This window comes from Antechinus flavipes, chromosome 6, assembly GCF_016432865.1.
Source record: "Antechinus flavipes isolate AdamAnt ecotype Samford, QLD, Australia chromosome 6, AdamAnt_v2, whole genome shotgun sequence".
Taxonomy (NCBI): Eukaryota; Metazoa; Chordata; class Mammalia; order Dasyuromorphia; family Dasyuridae; genus Antechinus; species Antechinus flavipes.
In genome coordinates, this window is record NC_067403.1 from 17,123,091 (window position 1) to 17,138,981 (window position 15,891).

The following is a 15,891-nucleotide window of genomic DNA, read 5'->3' on the forward strand; positions in this document are numbered from 1 at the left end:
ATCATTATTTTGTTGAGTGAAGTCTATCAGAGGTAATTCCTACTGTCTTACTGTTACTGTGTATAATGTTTTCCTAGTTCTGCTCACTTCACTCAGTATCAGTTCATGTAAATCTTTCCAGTTTTTTTTCCTGAAATCTGCTCATTATTTCTTGTAGCACAATATATCATTATATTCACATACCACAATTTGTTCAGCCATTCCCCAATTGATGGGTGTCCCTTCACTTTCCAATTATTTGCCACCACAAAAAGAGCTACTATAGATATTTTTGTACACATGGGAAGGGACAAATTTCACCACAGATTATTACCATTTCTAAGGAAATTAAAAAAAGATATAAATCAATTACCACAACAAGAACAAAAAAGCTTAGGTACCACCTTTATCAGCAAACACTTAATTTTCTTGCTAAGTAGAAAGACACTGTAGCAATAATGGTTTAGAATAAACTTTTAAAAAGTTCTTATAAAGGAGATGTTGAAAGAATATAAATAGTATATCCTCATGAAACAGAAAGAAATAGTGAGATGAAAAAGAAATTCACAGAGAACTTTGTGTGAGGTCCAACTGAGCAAAAATATCCTGCGGACATTTAGGGATGAAATTGGAAAGATAACAAAAAAGAAAAATAAGAGAAAAACCCCAATAATTATTTTCTTAATCAATTACAATAAACCCATTACACATGGACTTTTAACACCACAGTCCTCATTGTAATGCATAGGAAGTAGAAATAGTAAAAACAAACAAAACTCCAGAAAGGTGAAGAACAGATGCACTACTAATTAGGAATAGGAGTAAAGAAAGAGAAGAGTTAATTGACTGTTGAAATGTACACAAAGCAGAAGATAAATCCTGGATTGGATGGACGAATTCAGGAGAGATTAGGGATATAGAGATGTATGTTCTATTTGCATTCATGAGAATTGAAAGAGTTTAGAAGAATAAGAGATGAGGGCCTAGAACCTGGGGAGATACCCATAATTGCAGGACAAGAAATTGATGAAGAAGCAGCAATGAAGCAGTCATGTGTAGAGGACCAGGTGAGAGAAAATACCATAAAAATCTAGCAAGAACAGACCATGCAGTAGGAAGAAATGTAATCAATGGTAACAGATGATATTCTAGAGCAATAGTGTTAAACTCAAATAGAAATGGGTCCCTGATAGTCATAGATTGATTCAGAAAAAATTACAGGTTCTATATAATATTGCATTTTTATTTAGTTAAACATTTCCCAATTCCGTTTTAATTGTTCAGATCTCATTCTCTGACTTCTGCTCTAGAGTATATATGAACTGCCAATATTAGAGTCAATGTAGTTTTATAGATTGAGAGCTGACAAGTCAGAAAACCTCCTACTTCTGGTATGCAATAGACAAAATCACTTAATATCTCAGTTATACTGTCGGCAAAATGGTGATAATAATATTTAAAAGAATACCCTGACATAATTTTATGGAGGATATGGACAAGAATCATGCAGAAGAGGCAGACTTGATTTGCAATGCTGAGGGAAATAACCTCATCAGCCAGACTACCTGTCCATTGAAGTATTAGAGCACCCACTTCACATAGTTGTCATGAGACTCAAATAGTGGCCCCAGCGGATAGAGATTTAATCTCAGATACTAACAGTATCTGAGAAAATCACTTAACTTCTTTTGGCCTCAGTTTCCTCATCAATAAAATGGAGGTGATAATAGCATTTATCTCCTAAAGTTGAAGTGGGAATCCAATGAGACTATATTTGTCAAGTGTCTTGTACATGATAATTGGTGCTTAATATAAGATATTATTAGTAGTGGTTGTATTAAATTATATATATATAAATATAAATAAAATGCTTTATAAACTTGAAAACAGATAAATCTCCCTATTAGTAATAGACTTAAAAATAATTTAAATATCATTTTGTAATTTTTTTTAGGTCTTATACTCTGCAGTGGTTCATTGATACCAATTCTTGATAAAATTACAATACACCTGTGTCAACAAGTCCTGGAAAATTCTAGATGAATCAAATTTAGTTTTTCAAACTTAAATATTTTTCTTCCTATGCAAAGAATGCTATCTGGATAGTTTTTTGAAATTGTATTATTTTCTCTTTTGTAAATGAATTGCCATAAATTTTTATTTAATGATTTTTTGAATATTTTATTTCAGCATTCAATCTAAACTCTTGCTGCATTAACTACTAAAAGGTTATTCCTATAAAAATGATCATAAGCATTTATAAAATGTTTTAGTGGTGCTTGGGTAACATAGAAAGAAATTAAAACATCATGTTGCCAAACATACATCCAGAATTTAGCCAATACCATGTTATCAGCATCCAGTATTTTTGATTTTTTTCTCCATCAACATCTGAAAAAAATCTTAGAGATCATCTAATCTAATCTACTTATTGTATAGATGAGAAAAGGAATCCTGGATAGATGAAGTGACTGTTGGAAGTTATTCATCTAATTAAGTGTCAACAAATAAGGATAAAAGACTTCTATATACAATCTATTATTCTTTTTATTACAACTAAATTAATGTTGTTTTTTTCTGGATAGGAAATAACTCATGGGTGGGATTTCTGGCCAGAAAATACATAAACAAAGATAAATGTATATCACAAAGCCTTCTAAGAGTTTCCCATTGTTTTTGCTTCCACCTCCTTAACTAAGATAAGCCACCAGCTTTTCCAGAAGTCTACTCCCACATGCTATCTCTTATGAGAGTACATTTCTGTGGCCTTCTCCCATCTGCCTCACCATACTGTTCATTAGCAGTAAACATGCTTTTAGTTTTTGGGCTTACAAAATAGTGATACAGTGTATTCTGTACTTTTCAAATAGCCTTAGGATTTTTTAAAAAGTTGGGATCGCTTGATTTCTAACTCTGTGATTCTATGATTTAATGATATGATAATACTCAAAAAGGTAAGTTATTTGCTCTGGGACTAGCATAGTAAAAAATAATAAAATAGCAAAATTGGGTTGAATGCTAGTGTATTCGAAAAACAAAGTTTATATTACTTCTTAGAAAAATTTCAGATTATTTAAAATAACTAGGCAATGCAAGGTTAGAATATTGCTTTGGTGTAGAAAATGATGAGTCAGTGGTTTTTGAAAAAATATGGAAAATCTTGGACTTATGAGGGAAGATGCCATCCACCTTCAGAGAAATAGAGAGTAAACAAGTATAGTGGTCTTACAGAGATGTATATGAATACATATGTACTTATAAATGTATAATTATGTATATGTATGTATATATGTATAAATGCATATATATGTATATTCACATATGTATATATATATATAATTGTAGCTTTCTTGAGGAAGAGGGGAAATGAAAGGGGGACAAAAGAATAAAGTAAAAAGTGCACAGCCGAGAGCAAAAGAAAACCTACAAGGAAGCAAAGAAAAGATGGACAACTTTGGACACAATCTATAGTATTTATTATATAGGCTTTCTTGAAATAGATATTTATTGTTTTATATTTTGAATCCCTTCCTATAGTCTTCTGTGCACATGACAAAGTTTTTTTTTCTATTTTCTATTTGTTTTTAAATAAAAAAACATTTAAAGAAAAATGTTCAAGTGTTATGCATCCATTCAGCACTATGTATATTTTAACTAAGTGCTACAGACAGACAGAGCTAGGTCTGAAATATTGTTGAAGGATATTGGTTTGCATCTCATCGGGAAATTTGCATTGTACTTTCAAAAGCCCCAGACTATTTCCTGCCACAGAAGCCATACTCTTAGCACCAGTAGTCTCCTAATGATAATATATAATTGCAAATAGAGGAACAACATGATTTTGGAAGAATGAAAATTACACATAACTTGAAGGGAATTGAAAGATGTATAATTGATTTAAATTGGCTTCAACAATGGTTTTCACAGGAAGAAAGATGTAAAAGATATTATTAAGAGCAGAAAGTAGTACATTAGCCATAAAGGGAAAAGGAGAAACAACTCAGCGGGAGAGGAATGCTGGTGTTAGACAACTTGGCTAATTATTGAGTTAAGTTGCATTATCTTGGGAAGTCACAAAACTGAGATGATGGAGCCCACTACCAGTTCATATTATCTAATCTTAGCTGAATGCTCCCAGAAGTCTGTTTCATGTCTTCTCTTTTCATTAGGTTTGAGTTCCACACACACCCATATTTTTTAGATCACTTTCCTTCCTATTTGAGAAAAACTGGTCATAAATTCAATTATTTTCCTGTTTCATACTTTTTCACTTTTCCATTTTGCCATCTTTCCAAGATTACCTCTTCTATTTGTGACCTTGCCCTTTTCTTCTTTTGTTTATTAAAAAGTTTTTTGTTTGGTAGGACAAAATGCTATCTTAAAGACTCTCAGACAACAAGAGATCTCTCATGTACATGTTAAAGTTATACAAGATTACACAGAACATGTGATAAAGAGGTAATAGGCTATTTGACAACCCTCTGATCATTTAATACCAAGAAAGACATGTTTGCCCAAAGTGGTAGTATTCTTGCAAAATCAAGGGAACTCAAGGCAAAGGCCCAAGTGGTTTTGGTAGACTCTCTGTGGTAAACTGATGGGGGGCCATGAACAAGGGTTTTTCAGGATTGCATGCATGAATGTGGTATAATCTGCCTTTTTGGAGGAAATGCATTTATTGAAGATGGTAGAAGCAGAGAGAGGAGGAAGAGACTAGTTTGAGTTCTCTGGATCTCAGTTCTTCATTTGAAAAAGCTTAAGCCCTTTGATTGATTGCCCATTATGCATGTCTCCATTTCCAGATGGACTACTTTTCAAACTTAGTAGAAACTTAGTAGATTATTAACAATTGTTGATGTATTTTTTCTTTCTGAAACCTCTAAAATTAGTTTGACCTATGAGTCTTAGATATCTGGCATTCTATCATGAGTGTGGGGGCCTTTCCACAGGCTCTCCCCCGCCTTTAATGAATTCACAGGTCACCTCCCTCTGAGTCTTTGTTTATATTCTGTATTCACCTTAAGCATCACTTACAGGAAGGCATCCCATCCCCCATCACCTTATATCGCTTTATCCATCTATGTATCTATGTATATGTCCATGTGTATATTTATGTATCCAACTATATATCTATCATACGTAAATACTGTCTCCCTAAAGCTGCTCCAGGACATGACTATTTTCATTCAGTATCTACCGTAAGTGGTAAAGTAAAAGGCAATTCATAAATGCTTAATTCACTTGTATACAAATGCTTAATTCATTTGTATACCTGGTTTATTACCCGACTCCAACCAAAGATTTAGATCCGGAAGGGACGATAGAAACCAAACACCAACAGCTTTACAGCTGAAGAAACTGAGATCTAGAGAAGTTCGGTAATGGTTCTTCCACTTCTAATCAAGGACTAGTGCTTTTTCTTTATTGTTTTGCTCCTTTCTCGGGGTAGGTGAGTTGCACACAGCAGGTGCTCATATTGCTTTGTTGCCCCAGGGGTCCCGAGCTGCAATTTGGGAAGTACTCATATTGCTTTGATTTCCTGGGATCCCGAAATGTTCACAGCAGGTACTCATATTGCTTTGCTCCCTTAGGGGTCCCGAGCTGCCATGTGGCAAGTACTCATATTGCTTTGTTCTTTGTGAACATCCCGAGATGTTCACAACAGGTGCTCATATTGCTTTGTTGCCCGTAGGGGTCCCGAGCTGCGCACGGCAGGTACCCATATTGCTTTGCTCCCTTAGGGGTCCCGAGCTGCACACGGCAGGTACCCATATTGCTTTGCTCCCTTAGGGGTCCCGAGCTGCCATGTGGCAAGTACTCATATTGCTTTACTTTTTGTGAACATCCCGAGATGTTCACAACAGGTGCTCATGCCTTTGTTGCCCTTAGAGGTCCCGAGCTGCACACGGCAGGTACCCATATTGCTTTGTTTCCTTAGGGGTCGCGAGCTGCAATGTGGCAAGTACTCATATTGCTTTGTTCTTTGTGAACATCCCGAGATGTTCACAACAGGTGCTCATATTGCTTTGTTGCCCATAGGGGTCCCGAGCTGCACACGGCAGGTACCCATATTGCTTTGCTCCCTTAGGGGTCCCGAGCTGCACGGAGCAGGTGCTTAGAAGGCTAGAGGAAGTGGGCGGGATTCTCCGCGGCGCCGGTCATTAGGCGAGGGGGAGGGGACTGGGGGGGAGGCATTTGGGAAACTGTCACTCATGGCGAGGAAGAGATGGAGGAGCCCACGCGCGCGAGAGAGAACGAGGGAGTTCTCTCCGGTCATTTTCCAGCCACATTCTCCCCAACCCCCTCCCCTCCTTATCCTCCTCCTCCTCATCCCTCTGGCTCTCCCGACCAAAGCCCGCCACCCACGTGGTGACGCCACTTCGTGGTCCGGAGCCCACTAAAGCGCTCCGGGAGCTGCAGCGGCTAAGGACCCGGAAGTGGAAGCGACTGCGGGCAGGGAATTCGAAGAAAGGCGGGCGACCTAAGTCCTAGCACAACCCCAAGCGTTATCGGCCCCATTGAGCATGCGTCAGCGCGGATGTTCGCGCAGGCGCAATTAGCTCCATCAAATCTCCGCAAAGCTCTGGGAAAGCTATGGGCTCGGAAGCGTCTTCCTTGGAGCTGGAATTAACGTGGGCGGGGGAAGAGGGAAGATGCGTAAGAGCTTTGAAATTGGGCGAGTGCGGGCTTGGTGCAGCTATGAGGAGGGGCCCCTGCTGGACTTCCACTGGTGGGTTGCTGATGGGGGTCTGGGCCAGTGTCCTAGAGGTGAACCACGAGGAGAGCATGATCGAGAGGCAGGGAGGCGCTGGGAAAGGTGCGATGTGGGATTCTGCCCATCTGCCGGGATCACCCCGGGAGCTACTGGTGTTCAAGAAGTGCTGTGCCCTGCCCCCCTCGGGGGATCCAAGGAAAGCGTGCTGCGCACGGGGTGCCTGCCCTCAAGGCGTTGGCCGTGGAGTCCAAAAACCGCAAATGTAACCATTAAAAACAATACTAGACAGCATATAATTAGCTTAATTGGCGTGGTGCTGATATTAAGTCTAACAGAAATTCGTTAAAGGAGAATGAAATGTGAGATTTCAGTATGAGCAAGAAAGAGCCAAGGTTCTTTCCACATACGAAATGCTTTGATTTTGCACCCTGGCTTTACCAGACAGGTGGGAGTTGAGCTGGCCCCTATTTAACTTTGGAAAAAGAGAGAGGAGAGAGGACCGTGATATTGGGACCTGACTAACATTTATTTGGGCGTTTGCAAAGCACTTTCCGTATGGGAAGGGAGGGGAAAGAATAAACGTTTAAATAGCGTAAAGTGTGTGGTCAGCACTTTTTAACAAATATTTCATTTGATCCTCACAAGCCTGCGAGTTAAGTGTAATTATCATGCCCATTTTACAGTTGAGGAAATTAAGACAAAGATTAAGGGACATTGCCAATTTACTAGCATGTGCATGAAAATGGACTTGAACTCTGATCTTTGGACGTGAGGGAGCCAACGAACTGCTTCAGTTCAGATTGTTGATTGTTCAATTCTGATTGAATAGATGTTGAGAGGTGGCCCGAGGCAGGAGAGAGGTGGTGCACAGAATGTAGATTCAGCTCAAAAGCATTGCGTGGTTCGCAATAGGCGCTTAATAAATGCTCCCTAATCGAGTGAGTGATAGAGAGAGTGAGGATACTACTCCATCTGGTGCAGAGGGTTCACATATTGGCCTTTCAAATAGAAGTACATAGGGATCCAGAGAAATCTGATGCTAGGAGTAGGTGTGTCTTACAGGAGTGGAAATTTCCCTTCCTTCATTTGTATCCATAGGCATTCTACTCTCTTAATGAATAAGTTTCATTCCCGAAATCCACTTCATTATCAGCACCTTTGTTGCTAGAAATAGAGGCAAAAAGCAAAAGAGGCACAGGGATATGCTCTATTTGCCATAGAAGCCAGTATGTTTCTACTTTCTCAGCTTCTGCCACCAACTCCTACTGAGTTTAAAACTTCCTCTTTTTCGATGCAGCCTCTAAATGCCCTGCATTCTAAAACTATCGGCCTCTGTAGAGTGTAGAAATATCAACTAAAAGAACAAATAAAAACCGCCCCACAGTGTACTCCATTGCACAAGACCTCCATTCTCAAACAGCCTCATAGGAACTACTGAATTTGGAGTGAGAGGACCTTAGTTCAAATTCACTTCTGCCATTTACTATGTGACCTTTTTAGGCTTCAATTTCTTCACTTGTAAAACGACTAAGGTAACTAGATGACCCCTAAGGTTCCTTCCAGCTCTAAATTTATGATCCCATGATATTTATCTGTTGCTTTATGTTGCCATTATTAGTTTCTTGCTTATTATGTGCTTTAGTTTTTTTTTTTTTCTGTCCCACACAATCTTGCCCTTGGTTATATAATTATCTTGTGCGTCTTCTAATTGTTTAATGGGCATAAATCTTATCTCCCTAATAGGATTGTAAATTCTTGAGGCACAGAATAAATACTTGTGGAATTACCTTTTTATGAGCCTTAATTTTGTCAAAGTCCCCCCCAAATTATGACCTTTTGAAGAATAGGGACTTAGCCCGTTTCCTTCTAGCTTCTGTGATCCCTCTGGACAGCAGCACAACGATTTGCATATGTCAGGGACTTAACAAATATTTGACTGGGTGGGTTTCCAGCGGCGGAAATCTAACCTCCCAGTTGCCCCACAAAGAATTGTCACCTATCCACCATGTCCTCAAGAAGTCTGTCAATAAACATTTGTTGACTGATTGATTGTCAGCGATGAAATCTTCCACTGTTCTCTGTAGATGTAGATTTGCTTCTCCAGGAAAGAATGCTTCTCTTTGTCTTTCTTACTTGTCTGTCTGCCCACAGCTTCTGTGAGTGTTTGGGTCAGTTTTTCAGCAGGAAAAAAGAAGACACTTTTATGCTATTTTTTGTGTGTTCCTATCTGCAATTAGTGTACTTGGGAAAAGGAATGTGAGTGTGCAGCGCTTTTAATAATTTCTAACTTTACATTCAGCATTCTTTTACACTAAAGTTGAGCAGTACTTGACAAAACGTGCCGGTTCGTCTGTCCTGAACGAAGATGATCCAGTTCTTCTTAGGACAAAATCCCACCTCCAGTCTTCCCCTTTGTACACCTCAAAACCATTAGAATGCGTGTGCGTGTGTGCGTGCGTGGACCACACCTGTTCCTTGGAGGGGGAGGGAGCACTAAAAGTGAACAGTCCCCTGCGCCCCCACATTATCTGCCTCCCCCCCTCAGTTTGCAGTCCGCCCCTCAACAACAGAAACTCAAATTGGGAAAGAAATGGGTAAAATTTGATAAGTTTTCTTCTGATCGCAAAGTTTCCCTGGAAATTTTAAGTTTTATTTGTTTCTATTTCTCCAATTGGTTTTCACTTGCAGTAGCCTCGCCCTCAATGCAATCCCTCAAAGCCCTAAGAGTCGGCTCGGGTGAGTGGGGGCGGAGTGGGGTGGGGGGAGGCCTTCCTTCCTTCCTTCCCCCCAAGGTCCCCGCCCCACTTTTGTGCGTGGCTAAACCCCAGAGGGAAAGCTCCCTCCGAAGAGCAACCCTCCCCGCATCTCTGCCCACCCCTTCCTGAGGCCACGCCTCCCGGAGGAGGGAGGGGGAGGGGAGCGCGCGGGGCCGCCTCTCGGAGCCTGCGCGGGAGAGGGGCCGCGCCTGCGCGCTGCGCGGGGAGGTGGGGCGCGGCGCGCCTCGGTGCCCGAGCGAGGGGCGGGAGCGTAGGGAGCCGGGGGGCGGGGGAGCGGGAGCAGCCTTCGGCAGCGGCCAGCCTGAGCGTGGTACTAGGAGCTCGCGGCCGAGGGGGCGGGGGGATGCGCGGCGGCGGCGGCGGCGGCGGCGCCGGCGTTGGCGCTGTTGCCGGGTGGTTGGCGGCGCCAGAGCAGCGGCCCCAGGTTCCGACGCGGCGGCCGCGCCGGGTGTCGTGCGCGGCCTGAAGGCGCTTCGCTCGCTCTCCCCCTCTCCGTGTCAGAAAAGAGAAACTACCGGAGCCCATGAGCGGGGCCCGCAGCCGAGCTCCCGACGCCGCCGAGGCCCGAGGGAGCGGGCGAGGGGCGGGCGGGCGCCCGAGCCCGAGGCGGCGGGGGCGGCCCCTGGAGCCACCGCCGTGGCCGTGGCCGTGGCCCGCGGCCGCCCCGCCGCCGCCTCGCCTCCATCCCCCGTGCCCCGGGGCTCCGGGCCCGGGCTGGACCGCGTTGCTGCTGCTGGGCTTGCTGGCCGCCGGAGCGGCGGACGGATGCGAACTGCTGCCCGGGAGCCTGCGCGGCCGGAGGACGTCGTTGGCCGGAGCCGCCGCCGCCACCACCGTCGCCTCCTCGGGGGAGAGCCCGGCCCTGGTGACAGGTGAGGCGGGGGCGGGTTGCGGGGGCGTCGCGGGCCGGGGGCGCGGGGAGAGGCGCCTGGAGCTCGCCGTGCCGGCTTTCCCACTCTGCCTTGTACCCGACTTGCTGCTCCTCCGCCTCCTCGAAGTTGTGGGGTGAGCTCCTCCAGCCGGGCTACGGAGGACTGGGCTGGACTGGGGTGGAGGGGGAAGGTTGGAGAAAGTCAGCAGCGGCTGCAGCAGCAGTGGCTGGAGTGGCAGCAGCAGCAGCAGCCGCGGAGCAATAGCAACTGTAGCAGCAGCAGCAGCAACAGTAGCAACAACAGTAGCAGCAGCAACAGTAGTAGTAGCAGTATCAGCAGCAGCAGCAGCAATGCGGTATAGAAGCTGCCCGCGATGCTGCCTTTGCAAAGGCTTCCCTGGCATTGCCACGCATCCTTTCTACTTCATGCTAAGCTGAATGTCCCTCGGGAGACTGCTAAAGTGGCTTGGAATACGTAGTAATGGTCTAACATTTGCTCCGGGAAACCTTTGGCTTTCTGTAGGGGGCCGTAATTATTTTGAGAGGGAGAACTATCATTGAGAGAGAGGTATAGTGAAGATTCCAGGCAAGTAGCGAGATATTTACCATCATCACATACAGGGCATTCTAGAGGAACTGATTGTGGAGCTAGCAGTGGCAGCTCTAAATACAAGGAAGATGAGAAATGCTAATTATTGGGGGATTTCTTGTCATAATGTTCGTTAAGATAAGTGAAGATTTTCTTTTTTGTTTAGGCCTCATTTATAACTAACGTTTTGAGCATCATTCAGTTGATTTCTTTTGGTAACTGGCTGCAGAATTTTTTTTTTTTTAATCTAGGTTATACATTTGAGTATACGTTTTATCTAGGTTATACATTTATATATATATATATTTTCTAGGTTATATATTATGTGAAAAGTAACTTCTCTAGGCCCTTTAGTTTCAAGGAAAAGTATACTTTAAAGTAAAATGGCATTAATGTAGCAAGAGCACCCATCATTTGTCTAGCCGAAGTGACATTCCAACAGGAGTCCCGACGTTACTAATAGAGATGCTCAGAGAATTGGTTTTGGGAGCCAGTTGCTTCTGTGAGAGCAGTCTGTAGTTTCACTCAATGGATGATAACTCTACAGCAAAAAAAGGACCTGTTTAGCTAGAAAACTAAGCTCACTCAGGTTTTAGTAGGCAATGTAGTAGAATGAGAAGCTATATTATGTTTTTAAAAAAGAAAAAAAAAGAAACCTACTTAAAAAGATGGAAACTCCAGTATTCATTGTTGTTGGTTTATTTACTTGCAGTGTTACTCTGCATTGATTCATTTTTTTTTTTTTTTGCTTGCAATTATTTATCCTTACTCTTTGACTCCTGTAGCTAGAAACTTGAAACACTTATTTTATAAGAAGTTAATGTATTATCAAAGAAGCAATTGTAGAAGAAGTGTAACTGTTAAGGTGTTTTTGTAGGTGAATGGAAGGAGAGATTAACGTTTGAGGTATAGATATTAGGAGAGTATAGTTCTTTGAAGCAACTTGAAATGAGAAGTTCTGTTATGTAATTGGTTCTAAATATTTTATGAATGACAGTTGAGCAAATGTTTGAGAAAGCTTGACATTTTATAAAGTATTTACAAAATGCTTAGTATTGCACAGGTCATACAAAGATGCCTGTAGTCTGATGGAATTTCTGTTTTAATAATCCTTTTGAGAGCTTTGGTTTCTTTCCAGGTACCACTAATATCCAAAGAAGGAATGGTAGACCTCTGTAGATCAAAAGATTGGTGACTTGCCCAAATAGGTCTGTGCTTCATTGTTCACATTGACTTTTATGTTACATGCAGTGACATGATACTGAGTTTGAAATTCCTTTCTAGCTCCTCCCCCATTTTTGAATATTGGTGATGTTAGTAGTTAAAATTTAAAGTTTAAAAGAAATTAACACAGGACATATATTATTTAGTTCATTTCCCCATCAAATCTCATGGCTCTTACATTTATGGTAACCTTGGAATCTAGCACAAAGGCCATAAATAGTTTATCAATTTGGAATATTAGGCATGAAATTGGACTAGATGATTTCAAAGGTACCTTCCTTATAATTCAGAATGAGCAGATGACTAAAACTCCACTTTATTATATGGCCCACCAGTTCCCTGATCATGCTAAATTGCTTTCAATTTTATTCGTTTTAATAAAAATTCTACTCATACAAGATATATATCTGCCGATTTTTATTATTTGAATTAGAGTTAAGAAAAACAAACAAGAACAGCTATATGCTTGATCTCTGGCAAAACACTTCCTCACAACTTTCTATAATTAGCTCCTTATTAGACTGCTTAATTCTTTCTATCTGTGAAATTTCGTGTTAAACCCTAAACATCATTCCTATTGTTTGGAACCCTTCAAAAAGGAGAGTGATTGAATTTAAACATTTTATTTTGTGGGTAGTGCTAAAAATGGTTTGGATTTAGAGAAATTAGTAAGTAGAGAACATGACATAAGTATACATTTTGAAATTTGAGTATCCTTGAGCATTTTAAGGGTATGATTGTACCTTCTCTTACTCTTGATTAAAGATCTCTATTAATAATGAGTAGTTTTCTTGTTTCTATCAAAACAGACAACCAAAATCATTTCCTGGTTGGTCTTTACTGTTGCCTTTTCAGATGATCATGTTCATTGCATCTTTGGAAAATTCTTAAGACTTTCTATTCCTTCAAACACTTTCTCTCAGTGAAGTTCGACTGCCTTGAGTATTTTAATGAAGGTGTTTGATATATTTTAAGACATTTATTACATTTAGAAAATCAATTATTTGGGTGTTGTCTTGAATAAACTAATGCTTTCACACACAAAATATGGTAACTTTATCAGAATCAATTGGTGAGCTATCAAGTTGGATTTTCACTATCTGAATTTCCTGTTTTACCTTTACACAGCAGTTCTCAAAGTATGGACTGAGGACACCTGGGTGTCTCCAGAAATCCTTGGGGAGGGGTCCTTTAGGATATTAAAGCATTGTTTGCCTATTAAAATATTCCTTCTTTTTTCCTAACTAAATATCTACTTGATATTGGAGTCTCTTATATTTGAATCATAGCCTTTGCTGTAGGTTGAATGCAGAAGTAAATAGGAGAATCCACCTGTTTTCTTTCTTTCTTTCTATCTATCTATCTACCTATCTATTTATCAAACAGTGCAATTTTTATTAAATTTTTTTTCTCTTTTGGAAAATATAGTCACTTTTCATAAATTTATTTATATTAATGTCTAATGGGATTATCAATGAATTAATATTTAAAATCAGTTTTAATTTTTATTATAGTATTGCTATGTACAACTCTGTATGTAAAGAAAAGCTCATAAGGGTCCTCAATTTTTAGGAATATAAAGGAATCCTCATTAATTTTGAAGAGCATGAGGAAACAGATTCTGAGACAACTGCCTTGCCAGAGATCAAGTATATAGATTGTGTGTGTTTGTGTTGTAGGAATCAGAGGAGGCGGCTCAGAATATAAGAAAAGGTGTATGGAAGATTATATATATTTGCTTTTAAATTCTAATCCAAATCATAAAAATCAACAGATAGTACATAAATTTTACGAGTAAAATTGAAAGCAATTTAGCAGGCAGCATGCTTAGGGAGCTAGTGGGCTGTATAATAAAATGGGACTTTAGTCATCTGCTCATTTCTGAGGTTTTCACACTGTTTCATTTCATGACATCAATTCAAAGTTCATATGGTTTAAAAGTTTTTTCAGGTTCTTGTATTTTCAAATTCATTGTCATAAGACAATTTTGATGGATTAATTCATATGCCTTTTGACACTGCTTTCTAGATAGAAAACTTTTGAGAAATGTGTTAAATTTTATTTGGACTAAAACTTACCTTTCTAAGTCAGATTTAAGAATGAGTAATTATTCTAGAATGGAAATAATTTGTAAAAAAGATATTCCATAAAAATGTATTAATGGAACAGAACCTAGATTAAAATTGCATTTTGAATCCTATAGCAAGTATAAATTTCAATTCTATAGCAAGTATAATTACATACTGTATTATTGAATGATTTTTCATGCCATATCATTTCACACCATACAGGCCTTTATTGTTTGTGAGTGATTTGGAATTCAGAATACATTTTCTTAGAGAATCAATGTTGTAAATGTTGATTAGGTTCTCAAGGCAATTCTGCAAAAGTTCATAATATTGAAGTTTATACTATATTATTTGTAATATAGAACACAACTACCATACATCATGGTCTTGATATGGGAAAATATATTCTGATTTCAGTTTGGGTTAGTAGGAATCTATCTCCCAGCTTGTCATTCCTTTACCTGCTGCTGTTCAAAGAATCACTTAGAGACTATGTAGCCCAGTCTTTCTTAAACTGAGACTCTTAAGAGGTTAACTGACTTGCCTTGATTGGATCTTAGTTAGAACCAGTAATTAGGTTTAATATATGCTTCCTTGAAGTTTTAGAATCGAGAAGTTTTAGTTTTTCTGTCACTGATGATTCTTGGAATGTTGCCTTGGAGGATTGGTTGGGGATTGAAAGTTAGGAAAGTTAATGTGGTTCCCAAGGAGTCTCTGTGCTATGAGACAGGCCATTTGTAGGTTTTTTTGCAGCAATCATTTCTAGTTTGGGACAAATCTCACTTCCTTTTCTTGTGCCTAGTAGATTTTCATGGTAGCTACTTCTATCTTTAGCCTACTTTAGAACATTACGGGGTCTTATTTAGCCTTCTAGCAAATGGCTTTTCTGAGCTTTTCTAAGCTTTTAAATTTTTCACCAGTAGCAAAGGGGAAGTAGAATGTGAAGTTTCCTGCTTATTTGCTATATGTGTGTTTGAGAGGGAAAAATGCTTCTTTTTAGTTATATCAAGTAATAATTATAGTAAGATTTATATTGTAATTTTAAGGTTTATAAAAGCCAAAGAATAAACAAGGGCTAAATGACCCTGTGGTCATATGTGAGCTGAAGAGCTCCGAGAAAAGGTCTTGAAATCCAGTTCTTCATTTTTTTCAGATGTGAGTCTGAGATGAAATCACCTTAAATAGCTGGTTATACTCAAAGGCCCAGGGACCATATGACCTGCACTGAACTGGTTGTGCCAATTACTAACGCTGTCACCTTGGGCCCAGAGGTCCTCAAACTTTTTAAATAGGGGGCCAGTTCACTGTCCCTCAGACTGTTGGAGGGCGGGACTATAGTAAAAACAAAAACTTTGTTTTGGGGGCCTTTAAATAAAGAAACTTACATAGCCCTGGGTGAGGGGGATAAACGTCCTCAACTGCCGCATCTGGCCTGCAGGCCTTAGTTTGAGGACCCCTGCGGGCAATCCAGTTACCTTCTTCTGAGCTTTGTTCCTCATTTGTAAAGTTGGGACTTGGAAAGGATGAAGAGACTGGAGTGCATTTAGCCCTCCTCTCCCCCTTCTCTTTCTGTCTTCCCAGTCTTTTTAATGCATATCCTGCCTGAAGAGAACATCTGATTGGGTAGTCACTAGGAGAGTGGGGGCGGTTCAAGAAAACATCTGGCA

General features: G+C 40.3%; 1 protein-coding gene across 3 annotated transcripts in view; it reads left to right on the top strand.

Annotated features, from left to right (window-relative positions):
* The first annotated feature begins 9,905 nt into the window (after positions 1-9,905).
* STIM2 (stromal interaction molecule 2) overlaps positions 9,906-15,891 on the top strand; it is a 127,943-nt gene continuing 121,957 nt past the window's right edge. For 2 of the 3 annotated variants that reach the window (XM_051966143.1, XM_051966144.1), the window contains exon 1: positions 9,912-10,343. In XM_051966143.1, coding sequence (XP_051822103.1) covers positions 9,995-10,343 — 349 coding nt within the window. In that variant the 5' untranslated portion in view covers positions 9,912-9,994. Of the gene's footprint in view, positions 10,344-15,891 lie in introns of all 3 variants that reach the window. The other variant, XM_051966145.1, reaches the window with a different exon arrangement.